Raw genomic sequence first — 14905 nt, 5'->3', positions numbered from 1 at the left:
ATGCGACGGCAGTGGCGTTGTCCGACTGGATACGGATCTGCCTGCCCTCCAGCCACCGCTGAAAAGCCAATAGGGCTATACACTGCCCTTATTTCCAGAACATTGATCTGAAGGGAGGACTCTACCGGAGTCCAGGTTCCCTGAGCCCTGTGGTGGAGAAAAACCGCTCCCCACCCTGACAGGCTCGCATCCGTGGTGCCCACAGCCCAGGTTGGGGGTAGGAAGGATTTTTCCCTGCGATAGAGAATTGGGAAGGAGCCACCACTGAAGTGACGTCTTGGTTGCAAGGGAAAGAGACGTTCCTGTCGAGGGAAGCCGACCTCCTGTCCCATTTGCGGAGAATGTCCCATTGGAGCTGCCGTAGATGGAATTGCGCGAATGGCACTGCCTCCATCGCTGCCACCATCTTCCCCAGGAAGTGCATGAGGCGCCTTAAGGGGTGTGACTGACGCCGAAGAAGTGATTGTCTCGCGGTAGCTTGAGTACCGCTGACTGTATGAAACTCCATCCCTAGGTAAGTTAGTGATTGGGTCGGTGTCAACTTGGATTTTGGGAAGTTGATGATCCACCCGAACTGCTGGAGAGTCGTCAGAGCGACTGTAAGGCTGTGTTGACACGCCACCCGAGAAGGGGCCCTGACTAGGAGATCGTCTAGGTAGGGAATCACCGAGTGGCCCTGAGAGTGTAGGACCGCCACGACGGATGCCATGACTTTGGTGAAAACCCGTGGGGCTGTCGCCAGGCCGAAAGGCAATGCCACGAACTGAAGGTGTTCGTCCCTGATGGCGAAACGCAAGAAGCGCTGATGTTCGGGTGCGATCGGCACGTGGAGATAAGCATCCTTGATGTCGATCGATGCTAGGAAGTCTCCTTGTGACATCGAGGCGATGACCGAGCGGAGAGATTCCATCCGAAACCATCTGGTTCTCACGTGTCTGTTGAGCAGTTTGAGGTCCAGAACGGGACGGAATGATCCGTCTTTTGGCACCACGAACAAGTTGGAGTAAAAGCCGCGACCACGTTCCTGAAGGGGAACGGGGGTCACAACTCCTGTCTTCAGAGCGTCCACCGCCTGAAAAAGTGCGTCGGCCTGAGCGGGGGGCGGAGAGGTTCTGAAGACACGAGCCGCAGGACGGGAGCTGAACTCTATCCTGTAACCGTGAGACAGAATGACTCTCACCCATCGGTCTTGAACATGTGGCCACCAGGCGTCGCCAAAGCGGGAGAGCCTGCCACCGACCGAGGATGCGGTTAGGGGATGCCGAGAGTCATGAGGAGGCCGCCTTGGAGGCAGTGCCTCCTGCGGCCTTTTGGGGGCGTGACTTGGACCGCCACGCATAGGAGTTCCTCTGGCCTTTCTCCCGCCTGCTGGACGAAGAGGATTGGGGCTTGGCGGAGGGACGAAAGGACCGAAACCTCGATTGTATTTTCCGTTGAGGTCTCTTAGGTCTGGACTGGGGTAAGGAGGAGTCCTTTCCCTTGGATTCCTTAATAATCTTATCCAATCGTTCGCCAAACAAGCGTTCGCCAGCAGACGGCAAACCGGTTAAGAACCTCTTGGAGGCCGAGTCTGCCTTCCATTCGCGCAGCCACATGGCCCTGCGGACTGCCACAGAGTTAGCGGATGCCACAGCTGTACGGCTAGCCGAGTCTAGGACTGCGTTCATGGCGTAGGAAGAAAAAGCTGACGCTTGAGAAGTCAAAGACGCAACTTGCGGAGCAGAATTACGTGCGACAGCATTAATCTCAGCCAGACAAGCCGAGATAGCTTGGAGTGCCCACACGGCTGCAAAGGCCGGGGCAAAAGACGCGCCCGTGGCCTCATAGATGGACTTCACCAGGAGCTCTGCCTGTCAGTGGCGTCCTTTAGCGATGAGCCATCTGCCACCGATACCACAAATCTAGCCGCCAATCTAGAGACTGGAGGATCCACCTTGGGACATTGAGCCCACCCCTTAACGACTTCAGCGGGGAAGGGGTAATGCGTGTCAGTGAGGTGCTTAGTAAAGCGCTTGTCCGGAACCGCTCTGGGTTTCTGGACAGCGTCTCTTAAGTTAGAGTGTTCGAAGAACGCACTAAGTGTACGTTTGGGGAACAGAAACTGGTGTTTCTCCTGCTGAGACGCCGACTACTCCACAGTAGGAGGCGGGGGAGAGAGATCCAACACCTGGTTGATGGACAAGATAAGATCATTCACTAATGCGTCCCCCTCAGGTGTATCGAGGTTAAGGGCGACGTCAGGGTCAGAACCCTGAGCTGCGACGTCCGCCTCGTCCTCCAGAGAGTCCTCAAGCTGGGAACCCGAGCAGCGTGAAGAAGTCGGGGAAGATTCCCAGCGAGCCCGCTTAGCCTGTCTAGGACTGTGGTCCTGGCAGGAGTCCTCCTCGTGGGACCTAGGGCCCAACCTGGGAGCGCACTGCGGCTCGGACCGAGAGGGGCCTGGAGGTGACGATCCAACAGGGGCCGGGGCCTGTGTAAGGACCGGTCTGGACTGCAAAGCTTCTAGCAGCTTGGCAGACCATTTGTCCATAGACTGAGCCATGGATTGTGAAAGTGACTCAGAGTTTCTCAGCAAAAGAGGAGAACTCTGTCCCTGCCGCCTGGACAGGGGGAGCAGGGGGGGGGGGGGGTCTACCTGAGCCGAGGGGTCCACTAGTGACCGAGGCTCCGGCTGAGCAAGTGAAACAGGGGTCAAGCATTGCTCACAGTGAGGGTAGGTGGAACCCGCAGGTAACATAGCCCCACAAGAGGTACAGGCCGCAAAAAACCCCTGTGCCTTAACAGCTTTGCTCCTTGTGGACGACATGCTGTTGTCTCCTAGGAGAATGATCACTGAGGGTATATGGGCAAAAACAGGGTATACAGCCCGACCGAACAGAAATATATATAAATACGTATCTATTCCGGCACCCTAGGGGGGACCAGCACCGGGTGACCGGTGTGGCTTACCGACCGCTAACAAGCGGAGTGTGTGCCTCCAGATTCCCAGCTTTAGGTCCCCTGGAGCTGCAGAGCTGTTCCTGAGAATCCTCCACCGGCAGAATGCCCAAAAAATGGCTGCCGGAGATCTCAGGGGAGGAGTGGAGCCGTGGGCGGCGCCAGGAAAGTGCGGGAATCTGGGGTCCCCACAGTGATCAGTGAGGGGGGAGGAAACATGCAGGATGCTCCAGCCCTCACATCCGACGTCAGGTCGGCAGTCCCGCCCTTACCCCTGACAGGCAGGCCCGGGGGCGGGATTTTTGCGACTAGGCCGCGATGAAGCCGGGGACTAAATTTGAGACCGCGCCCGACAAGCAGGCACGGTCGGCGCGGAAGTCCGCCGGTCTTCTCAATGCAGCAGCTGCCGCAGCGTCCGGGAAGAAGGTGCGCTCCTGCACGTTCCCCAATGGGGACAGAGTACCTTAGAGTTGCAGGGCCCGGTCCCTGAGGTTGAATAGACTCCGGTCCGGCAGATTCCCACAGGGGCTGAGGAGGGAGCACGGTCCCAGCAACTGGATGACCGTTCAGGATCCCACTTCTCCCAGAGCCGCTAAGGGATGGTGAAGGAGACGGCATGAGGCTCTGGCCTTTGTACCCGCAATGGGTACCTCAACACCGCCGACGTAGTGGGGTGAGAAGGGAACATGCCGGGGGCCCCGTGGGGGCCCTCTTTTCTTCCAACCGACATAACTAATATGAGAATGCATGAGTGGATGTGTGCCTCCTTCCACACAAAGCATAAAACTGAGGAGCCCGTGATCCATGGGAGGGTGTATAGGCAGAGGGGAGGGGTTACACTTTTTAAAGTGTAATACTTTGTGTGGCCTCCGGAGGCAGAAGCTATACACCCAATTGTCTGGGTCTCCCAATGGAGCGACAAAGAAAGGGGCTCTTGTCCCAGGCAGCTAGAAGCGCAAGCTGCAGTGGGCGGTGGTGTGGCCAAGAGAGCAGCACTGCCTCTATAGCTGCCGCTATCCTACCTAGCACTCTCATACTGAATCATATGGAGCGAGAGGCGTACGTAGAGGGCAGGGTACCGCTTGTTGTAGAGCGGTCGTCTTCTCTTGAGGGAGAAATATCAAGCCCCGAAGGGTGTCCAGGGACATGCCCTGGGAGGTGACGTATTTTGACGGGACCGGGGATGATTTGACTGGAGTCAGAAGCCGCCCTAAGCGGGATAGGGTGCCCACAGAGATCTGCACGCTGGTTGAGCCCTTGATGAGGAGGTCATCCAAGCAAGGCAGAACAGCCACTCTTGGCGTGAAGGGCACTCATGGCGGCCGCCATGACCTTAGTTAAGACCCTTGGTGCTGTGGCAGAGCCGAGGGTAGGGCCACAAATGAAAATAAGTCCTGAACCGCGAAGCGGAGGAACTTTTGGTGAGCTAGAGCGATGGGCATGTGCAGGTACGAGTCCCTGATAGCTAGTGAGGCAAGGAATTCTCCTTCGACCATAAAGGTAATAATGGACCCTAGGAAGTCCATTCTGAATCTCCTTATGTGCACGTTTGCTCAGGTGTTATAGGTCCAGGATGGGACGAATTGACCCGTCCTCTTTTGGGGACCACGAGAGGTTGGAATAGAAGGCCTTGAACCTCTCGACGTCCGGAACAGGTACCATCACCCCCGCCGTTTAGAGGGAGTGGATTGCTGAGAAGGCCTTGTGGTGTTTTGGAGCCTTTGGGAGGGTTTGAGAGAAAAGACTGACCAGGGGATCGGGTCCAGAATTCAATGGGGTAACCGGAAGACACAAGGTATCACACCTATTTGTGGTCTGAGGCAGCGGCCCAGATGGAGGAGGACGAGACTCCTCGGTCTTTGTCTAGACTGCCAGGACGAGGTGGACTCGGGGAGGGCTTAGCAGGTCGAGCCCTGCGTGTCTAGTAAAAAATATCCTGGGCTAGAGTTGGGGGAGGGAGGTACTCTTTTCCTCCCATGGCGTCAGACAAAAAAAAAAAAAAGCCTGTCCAGATGATCGGCAAACCATCGGTCTGGAAAGGAGTACTGTGAGAGGCTTCTTAGAGACAGAGTCTGCTCTCCAATATCAGAACCAGAGGGCCTTACGGATGGCTATCGTATTTGAGGCGGCAATAACTGCTTAGGTAGCAGCGCCGAGGGAGGCCTGTATGAGGTACTCTGCCGCAGCAGCAATGTCAACTGTTACATCTGTGAGGGTCTGAGGGAAACTGGTAGTTCTGGTGCCTGTGCGACCCACACGGAAGGGGAGAGGGACCTGCGGCCTCGAGGCAGAGCGATCGAGCTGCTCCACTTGTCTGTCGGGTCCTTGAAGGAGGATCCATCAAGTAAAAAAAGACAGGAGTGGTCCTTCAGGCAGGCGGAAGCCGGGTGAGGGTCCACCAAGGCTGGATCAGCCCAGCCCTTAGAGACAGCTAAGCCAAAGGGGTACTGGGACTCCATGAGTTTACGGATACCGAAGCGGCGGCAACTTTTTTTTTTTGAGGTTTCTTCACCCTTTTAAAAGGAGACCGCAGGGTCAGTAGTAGTGGATGGGAGATCTTCCACATGCAGAGTTTTGGTAGATTGCTGCAATAAGCGAGTCCATCGCAGCTTGATCGCTCGGGGAGGTTGAAACCAAGGAATCATCCCGGTACAAACATCATTCCCCTTCCTCCGGCTCCATTAAGCTACAGGGGCACCGGACTCACAGAAGGAAGAGGTGCCATCATCCCCTAGTAGCTCAGCGTCTTATAGTTGTTGCTGTAGTTGTGCAGGGCATAAAACCTGTGACTGCAGCCCCTGGCTGATGAGCCACAAACTGATTGTAATGAGGGAGCAATGCTCTGCAGAGCTAATATGCAAGTGAGGCTATAAGTCACCCAGAACCCTGATGACCCCCCCCCCCCTTCCTCCTGCGTCCCAGTTCTGGGAAGGAGGAAGCCAGCTCAGAGAGACGCCCACAGGCTCTGATCACAACAAGAGGGAGCAATGCTCTGCAGATTCTGTGTGAGGGGGGTGTGGCTTATCGAGTGTTGGAGGGGGGACAGGGCTTAGCTCTGACAAGAAAACATGAGAAAATATAAAAAAAAAAAAATAAAAAAGTGGGGACTCCCCTTCCCTCTTCTAGCCCTGCACAATAATGGTGGACAGAAAAACCTCTATAAGTCTACCACAGCTGCACTGAGTCCTGGGAGCTCTCCCCTCCCCCCGCCACAGGTGGAATGCTATGCAGGAGTCTGCAATCACAGCCCATATGCATCCAGTCAGTGTGACCTTTGCTCCAATTTCCTGTCAGGGAGCCAGTGTGCAGATTCTGACGCCTGCTGTGCCCGGTCACAGAATGTGTATCAACTCAGACTGCCAGAGGGACTGAGGAAGTTTTTCATCTGCTCTGGAGAAAAAAAAAAAAAAAAACAGAAGGATCTCACCTCAGCTCCTGTGGAGATGGCAGTCTGATGCCTGGTCACACTTTGTGCAGAACGTGTATCAACTCAGAGCCTGCAAAAGGGACTGTGGAAGTTTTCATCTGCTCTGGGCTCTGGAAAATCAGTGCCATGAGACCTGTCGTCCAGTGAGTAACAGCCCAGGATCCAGCGTCGCAGGAGGGGGTACGGGGAGGCAACACTCTGCGTTCCCGCCTGTTGATGGTTTTGGGAAATCTGTCCCCGAAGGAACAGTCACCCTCTAAAAACAAAAAATTCTTGCTGCAGTAGTCTGCAGAAATGTGCCTCCTATAGACACTAAGCTAAAACTGAAGTAGCCTGGCTGGGCCAGGGGGTGTATACTGCAGGGGAGGAGCTAACATCTATGCATCTTAGTGTCCTCCTATGGATAAGCAGCATAACACCCATGGTCCTGTGTCCCCCAATGAGGCGTCAAAGAAACTGCATGTTTTTGAAAGAAAAAAAAAAAACCACACATTTATTGCATTTTTTTTTTGTTTGTTTTTATGCGCTCAGTTTTAACACCATGGTAAATCGCAGGAATTTCTGTACTGTACCCCCGGCTGATCTTTTAGGTGGAACCCGGCTCTCACTGCCAGGAGTGGTGCCCAAGCTGATCCCGGCAGTTTAACCCCCCTAAATGCTGCAATCATTAGTCACCACAGCATTAAGCAGGCAGAGAAATCACCATGGAAAGTCGGGTCCCTGTAATGCGATCTCATTACACAATACCCCAGGTTACAGAGCTACGGAATGGATCGCCTCACACCATGCCGGATGCATGGTGTGTGAGGCGAAGTGTCAGCGTTGCAAGTGCAGCACTGACAGATTTATAATCCACTGCAGATGCAGGAGGTGGTGGGGTTAAAAAAAAAAAAAAAAAAATAAAAAAAAAAACACTGGCACATGTGCACAGCTATTCAGGATTCTCAGACTTTTTGCAGATTTTAACCCTGCATAAAAATAAAAAAAAAATTAAAAATGCATCCCAGCAAAGATGTAGGGTGGGCACGCAGCCTTATACCTCCAAGACGAGCTTCCTTAATTTACCACAGTACTGAGTGGCAAATCCACATGCTCAAGTTTAAACAGTTTGTCAGCAGGATTTTATACCTCAGACTAATGGCATGTTTGTAAAGACACAAAGCTGTTTGAATCCCTACCCATCTTTAACAAAACATTTTGCTTTTAGAGAAATCTATAATTAAAATTTAAAATCTTAGGCTATGTGCACACTAGGCGTTTTCACGCTGCGTTTACCGCAAAAAATGCACAAACACGCACTTTTTAGCGGCGTTTGTGCACTGCATTCAGTGAGTGAAAACCGCAGAAATTATTGACATGCTGCGTTTGTGGTCACCACAAAAATGCAGCTACAAAAACGCTGTGTGCTGACAGCACTTCTGAAAACCCATAGACCTTGCTGGGGAAGCAATGTCACAGCGTTTCTTGCACAAAACGCGGTAAAATACGCCGCAAACAAAAAGCAGCAAAAATGTCTAGTGTGGACAGGGCCTTAGCGAGTTGCAAATGCAGTGCTCAACCCAACTGCATTTTCAGCTCTCCTGGTTCTCTTTTCCATGCCAGCCTCCTGTCTGACAGGTCACTTAGATTTGTAACTTCTCAGACAGGAGGCCGGCCCTGGGGTGGTGCATAGTGAAGAAAAGCAGGAGAGCAGTAAGCACAGGGTCCATCACACTGCACTTAGAACTCATTACCAAACAATTTCAACTATGGATTTCTTCAACCCCTACCTGATTGCTGCCCATGAGGACAGACCCAATTAAAATGCCCATGGGTCACAGCAAAAGAGCAGTGAAACAGAAAATCTAGTTTACCTGGTGCTCCCAACACCACGATAAGCTTGTGGACCTTCCAGCTCTTGGGTTTCTTGGTGAAGTTGAGTTAAAAGAAAGCGACACCAACTCTGTATCAGACGACCCAGATTCACCTTTCCTGTGGCCTCATCCGAATCTGCCAAAATGAGTCCCAGTGCTGCTGCCTCAGGGATGGTTCGGAAAGCCCGCAAAAAGTTACTAGCCTTTACATAAGTTAAAAAAAAAAAAAAAAGTGATTACCATACTAATGAAGGAAAGGTCAATTGGCCCAACAGTTCTGCAATATGTATAACCCCATTTGTAGCGCAACAGACATATTGGTTAGTATCCTAACACCACGGGTGTGATCTGTAGACTCAATCATTGCATATAATGAGGGACCACCAACCATTTGGCATATTGCTCTCCGATCACCTACTTGGGAGGGAACTCAATGCATCATGTCATTATTAAACTAGTTCTTTTGGCCACAGGGTGGCATGCTTGTTTGCTGCCTGCAGTCTCTAGCCCTCACAGATAGGCAGAAAGCAGTGGGTATAGCTAAAACTCACGAACAGAGGACATCAGCAGTAGTTCACCACAGAGGACTAGCAGAGTTGCAGATAAATCAGTATTATCTAAACTTCAGCAAAAGCAAATTCAGTAGTTCCCGAATTTGAAGTCAGATTCTGCCATATTATGCTGTTCTGAAGGAGCAGCAAATACCTGGTGTGATGCTGAACAGCAGATGTCAGTTGTGATACACAGCAATCAACCTCTTGTAACAGACCATTTAAATCGCCCCCAAAGAAGCTTTATAGCAGATTATATCGGTGTGCCCTACAGCAGGAATCCATACTCCAGCAGCGGTTTGCGACAGTCTGCTGAACTGCACACTTCATATGTATTTTTTGAGCAATAAGGGGCCCAATGGGAGAAGGAAACAAAAAAAATATAAAAATAAAATATAAAAAAAAAAAAAAAAAAAAACACAAATGCCACGTCATTTGTTTTTACCTTGTCCAAATAGTTAAAAACAGAAATCGTAACATCTCATTTCGCCCCCTTATTTGTGTCCATCTGGAGAGGAATAATTTAAATTTAGGGGAAAATTGTGACCTGTGCAGAGGTCATTATGCTGGGAGGTGGCGGAAGTGAATTGTGAGACTCACTAAGGCCTAAGACACACGGCATGAAAAGCAAACAGAGTGGAATACGATAAAACATTCCATTCGCATTCCACTCGGACCAATACTAGCCTATGTGTCAGCACCCATGAGCTATTATTTTCTCGGCCCCAATCGGACCAAGAAAACAATCGCAGCATGCTGTGATTGTAATGCGAGACTCTCGCCCCAAAGACTTGAATGGGTGTGAAAGATCGCACTGCACTCACATTACACCGGTGTACTGTCAGTGCAGTGCGAGAATGGCAATAGCCGGCTATGGAGGAGAGTGAGAGAAATCCCTCCCTCCCCAGCACTGGCCCACTCCTCCTCAGCGCCAGCCCATCCCCCGCAGCTGAAGTCCAATCACATGATTGGACCTCAGTCTCAGTGACACTCTGCTCCTGCTGTGCTGCCAGTGTGAGCCAAGTGTCATGCGAGGATCGCATTAGTCCCCATGTGGCCCCAGCCTAAACCTGGCTGTGATAACTGCTGAGAAAGAATCCCTACAAAGTGACAGCCTGTTATGAAGCGCAGTAGCAAATGTGAAAATTTAAAGATTTTGTAATACTGATAAGATAAGGGTCAATAGTATTTATAAAAAACAAAACAATCTTAACATTAAGAGTCTTACTTGGCAAGGGTCTCCACGTGACAAATCCAACATGTGGAACAGAAATCCAAGCTCACAACTCAAGCAGAACTCTTTTTGACAGAGATGGTTTTGGACAAGGCATCTTACAGGTTCCAAAAGGTACATCACCTACATAGAAGTGCAAGGAAATCAGATTATCTGCATATGTATTACATTAAGGCTATGTGTGCACGTTGCGTACTGGCCCTGCAGAAATTTCTGCAGCGATTTGAACAGCACACGTGCGCTTCAAAATCGCTGCAGAAAGAGTCCATAGTGAAGAGAAAAAAAAAAAAGCCGATTTCATGCGCTCTGAGTGCAGCTCCTCCCATAGACAGAGCGGGGACTGCAGGCAGAGCGCACGGAAGTAGTGACATGTCACTTCTTAGAACGCGCGCTTTGGGAAGCAGCCGAAGCGCTGCGCTCTAAGACACCACGCGTGCACGTCTCCTGCATAGTCTTCATACATTATGCTGGGGACGCAGGACGCATGCAGTTACGCTGTGGTGCAGATCGCAGCGTAACTGCATGCAAATAAGCAACGTGCGCACATAGCCTAAGTCTGCTTCCTTTTAGCTCAGGAGCAGAGCCTGCATATTTGCCAGCAGTTGATGGCTGAATAGTACAGCCATCATCTGCCTCTAGCAGCCACAAGCGGAGCACAGCTCGGCCCATGTCTGGTAAATGCCTGTCAATCTGAGTGGTATTCATAGTGCAAGGTCTGGGAACTGGGAAGCACACTGCTCTAAATACCAATCTGTTCTGAAAATGCAAACGCAGGATACCAATAGGTTGCCATAAAGGCCAGAGGTCTGCCTTTCAAGACTGATCTATGAAAGCAAGAATGTGGCTAGTGTTCATAGGAGGTGGATTTTTCTTTTAAAAACCAATACTGTGGTATTGCCGTATATAGCACAAGCAAGGATTCAAGTCCCCTAAGGGAAGTACAAAATAAAACACATGTTGGCTTGGCATCCAAACTATTACAACATGCCCTTCAGACCTTGTTCCAGGTGCTACTTGAGCCACCTGAATCTTGTCTTAAGGGAGCACTGAACCACTACATGACCCGACAAGCCAACAGGAGACAAGTGTAGAAATGATCACTGGGAGCTCTCCTTGGAAGCCCTGAACTACACTGTAAGGCACAATTCTATATCATAAGTATTACACCACATCCATAATGCAGAGGTTACAACCTGAAGTTCTGGATTCGTTCCCTGGGAACGCGTCACCCCCAATCGCTACATTACTAACTGTATAGAAGTCCCCAAAGATGACCCTAAAATGGGTCTATTTGTTGACACTGTACAATACCAAAAGGACTGTAGAGAGCCCCAAAAAAAAAAAAAAAAAAAAATTAGTCCAAATACTTTCATCAAGAATACCTACATATGACATCAGGTGCAGTGTTGACAGGTGCAATGTTTGTGGTTAAGGTTAATAGGTATTGGTAAAGATTTAACTGATGCATACAAACATACACAGCTATTATATGATCAGTTCAAATGAACTGGAGAACGTTCGTGTTCTAGGTCCTCACATATAGTGTTTGTCATGATTTGTAGAGAGCGGAAAGTATGAACATTACTGCAGCTGTCAGCCACTTACTGAACATGTGCCACTTATGTCACACTAAAGCCCACCTGATGTTAGTCAGATTTCCTGGCTTATAGCTCGACATGTAAATATATATTATTAATGTGTCAAGCCAGTCTCCTGATGTCAGACATAATTGTTCTTTGTTCACTCCACCATAATTTGTCTGGTCATTTACCACCACCCACACAGTACAGGCCCCCTACTCACCTGGATCATGCTGTTGCAGTAGGCGTTAGGAATATGAGGCTCTAGGCCAGCAAATAAGGTTTTATTGTAGTGTTTAAAGTCAAAATCTTCTAAACCCAGCTTAGAATATTTTATGGTGACCTGTGAAAGTTACAAAGAATTAGTTGCACACCTTTGTCATCAAGTGAAAACATACATTACACATACAATGTGCAGCCCACAGATGAAAATGCAGTTCTAATAATGGGCAATGTCGAAGAGATTCACATCTCCAAACCCAGGATGGGGGGGGGGTGTTTGAGAACACCCCACACTAAATAAAAGCATCACAGATTCTCAAATCAGGGGACATTAACCCTGAAGGACCAAAGTTTGTTTTGTGCTTTTTTTCACTCCTTCAAAGGAGCCATAACTTTTTTCCCCTCTGACAAAGCCATGTGATGCCTTGGGTCGTGGCGTTTAAACGCCACTGCCAGCAATTTTCCGCAGCATTTAAGAGGTGAACAGAGGCAAATGTAGGCTATTTAATATGGCTGACATCTGCCCTCAGGAAGGGGCTCTGTGCCACGATACACTTCATGACAGCTATATGTTAAGATAATTAAAACGTAGTAGAAGAGTATACAACCTTCCTATACTTTTTGAGCACCATATAGAGATGGGGTTCTTCCTCTCTTCCAATGGGAGATTCTGGAACTTGACTAAAGCTGTCAAAATCATTTTCCAACTGATATGGCACCTAAAAAAAAAGAAAAAAAAAAAAAAAAGGAGATAACACATGTAACATTCACAGATGTATGTAAACGGTCCCAAAGACATCATTTTGGGGGATGTGAAGGGATGGCATGAAGCCCTAACAGCAGGCAGTTCTATTGACCAGGATGGTGTCGCTATCCAGAGAACAAAAATCCATGCAAAGCTAAGTGCACATATGTGACTTCTGCAAGAGGGAAAAAAAAGCAATAACTGCAAGCAAAAAGTCAGAGAAACCTGAAGTGCTGCACACATGGTCAGGATTTTCTCCTTTCAAATTTGGTGCAGAAAGTAATTTGCAGCAGTATTTTTCACACTGACTTTAAGGGTGAGGAGAGAAGAAAAAAAAAAAAAAAAAAAAAGAAGAAGAATTTTGTTTACTTACCGTAAATTCTTTTTCTTATAGTTCCGACATGGGAGACCCAGACAATGGGTGTATAGCTTCTGCCTCCGCAGGACACAAAGTACTACACTAAAAAGTGTAGCTCCTCCCTCCGAGCATATACACCCCCTGGATGACAAATCCAACCAGTTTAGTGCAAAAGCTGAAGGAGGACATCCACCCACAAGTAGAGAGAGTAAAACCCGGAATAACCGGAACCTCTGACTACAACAACAGCCGGTGAAAACACACGGAACAAGAGCTGCCAACAGACAACAGGGAGGGTGCTGGGTCTCCCATGTCAGAACTATAAGAAAAAGAATTTACGGTAAGTAAACAAAATTCTCTTTTTCTTCATCGTTCCTTATGGGAGACCCAGACCATGGGACGTCTCAAAGCAGTCCATGGGTGGGAAATAAACAAAACTGAGAAGTAGGCAAAACCTAACTTCACAAATGGGCGACAGCCGCCTGAAGGATGCGTCTGCCCAAACTCTCATCTGCCGAAGCATGAGCATGCACTTTGTAGTGCTTCGAAAAGGTGTGCAGACTAGACCAAGTGGCAGCCTGACAGACCTGCTGAGCCGTAGCCTGGTGCCTGAAAGCCCAAGAGGCACCGACAGCTCTGGTCGAGTGCGCCTTAATCCCCGGCGGGGGAGGCACCTGAGAACATTGGTAGGCATCGGATATGGCCGACCTAATCCAACGAGCCAGAGTCGGTTTAGAAGCAGAGAGACCCTTGCGCTGACCTGTGGTTAGCACAAAGAGGTGCACCGCCTGAGAGCGGCGGTGCGTGACACATAGATCCGGAGCGCCCGCACCAGATCTAAAGTATGCAACGCTTTCTCAAAGCGATGCACAGGGGCCGGACAAAGGGAAGGCAATGAAATGTCCTGGTTAAGGTGGAAAGAAGACACCACCTTAGGGAGAAAGTCCGGAGTTGGACGGAGAACCACCTTGTCTTTGTGAAAAACCAAAAAAGGGTGACTCCGAAGAGAGCGCAGCCAAATCAGAGACACTCCTGAGAGAAGTTATGGCCACCAGAAAGACCACTTTCTGTGAAAGTCGAAACAAAGAAACCTCCCTAAGAGGCTCAAAGGGGGGTTTCTGTAAGGCCGTGAGGACCAGATTAAGGTCCCAGGGATCCAAAGGCCGCCGGTAAGGAGGAATGATGTGAGATGCGCCCTGCATGAAGGTGCGCACCTGGGCCAGTCGGGCGATACGCTGCTGGAACAACACTGACAGAGCCGAGACCTGTCCCTTGAGGGAATTGAGGGATAGTCCTAGCTGCAGACCGGACTGCAGGAAGGACAGGATGGTTGGCAAGGAAAAAAGGCCAAGGAGCATGGCCGGAAGAGCGACACCAGGACAGGAAAATTCTCCAAGTCCTGTGGTAAATCCTGGCCGAAGAAGACTTCCGAGCTTGAGTCATAGTGGAGATGACCTCGGGAGGAATGCCGGAAGCTGTCAGGATCCAGGACTCAAGAGCCACGCCGTCAATCTGAGAGCCGCAGAATTCTGGCGGAAAAACGGACCTTGAGAGAGAAGGTCTGGGCGGTCTGGGAGATACCACTGCACCTCTACGGACAGACTGAGCAGGTCTGGGTACCAAGCTCGCCTGGGCCAGTCTGGAGCAATGATTATGACCCGACGGCCCTCCATTCTGATCTTGCGCAGGACTCTGGGCAAGAGAGCTAGAGGGGGGAAACACGTAGGCCAGACGGAACTGGGACCAATCCTGAACCAGCGCGTCCGCTGCCAAGGCCTGAGGATCGTGGGAGCGAGCCACGTAAACCGGGACCTTGTTGTTGTGCGGAAATGCCATTAGATCCACTTGGAGTGCCCCACTTGCGGCAGATTGACCGGAACACTGCCGGATGCAGGGCCCACTCGCCGCTGTCCACGGTTTGACGGCTGAGATAATCTGCCTCCCAGTTTTCTACGCCTGGGATGTGGACTGCGGATATGGTGGACTTGGAGTCCTCCG

The 14905-nt window shown here is 50.2% G+C and overlaps 1 protein-coding gene across 3 annotated transcripts in view; it reads right to left on the bottom strand.

Annotated features, from left to right (window-relative positions):
* The window catches only part of PAN2 (poly(A) specific ribonuclease subunit PAN2), a 152239-nt gene that overhangs the window by 74390 nt on the left and 62944 nt on the right, over window positions 1-14905 (bottom strand). For all 3 annotated transcript variants that reach the window (XM_075336998.1, XM_075336999.1, XM_075337000.1), the window contains 4 exons: window positions 12413-12523; window positions 11806-11925; window positions 9997-10125; window positions 8218-8420 (listed from right to left, as the gene is read on the bottom strand). In XM_075336998.1, the coding sequence (XP_075193113.1) occupies window positions 8218-8420; window positions 9997-10125; window positions 11806-11925; window positions 12413-12523 (563 nt within the window). The remainder of the gene's footprint in view (window positions 1-8217; window positions 8421-9996; window positions 10126-11805; window positions 11926-12412; window positions 12524-14905) is intronic.

Source organism: Anomaloglossus baeobatrachus, chromosome 2, assembly GCF_048569485.1.
Source record: "Anomaloglossus baeobatrachus isolate aAnoBae1 chromosome 2, aAnoBae1.hap1, whole genome shotgun sequence".
Taxonomy (NCBI): domain Eukaryota; kingdom Metazoa; phylum Chordata; class Amphibia; order Anura; family Aromobatidae; genus Anomaloglossus; species Anomaloglossus baeobatrachus.
Note: the sequence above shows the minus strand (reverse complement) of the source record. Positions and strands in the feature narration are given on the sequence as shown.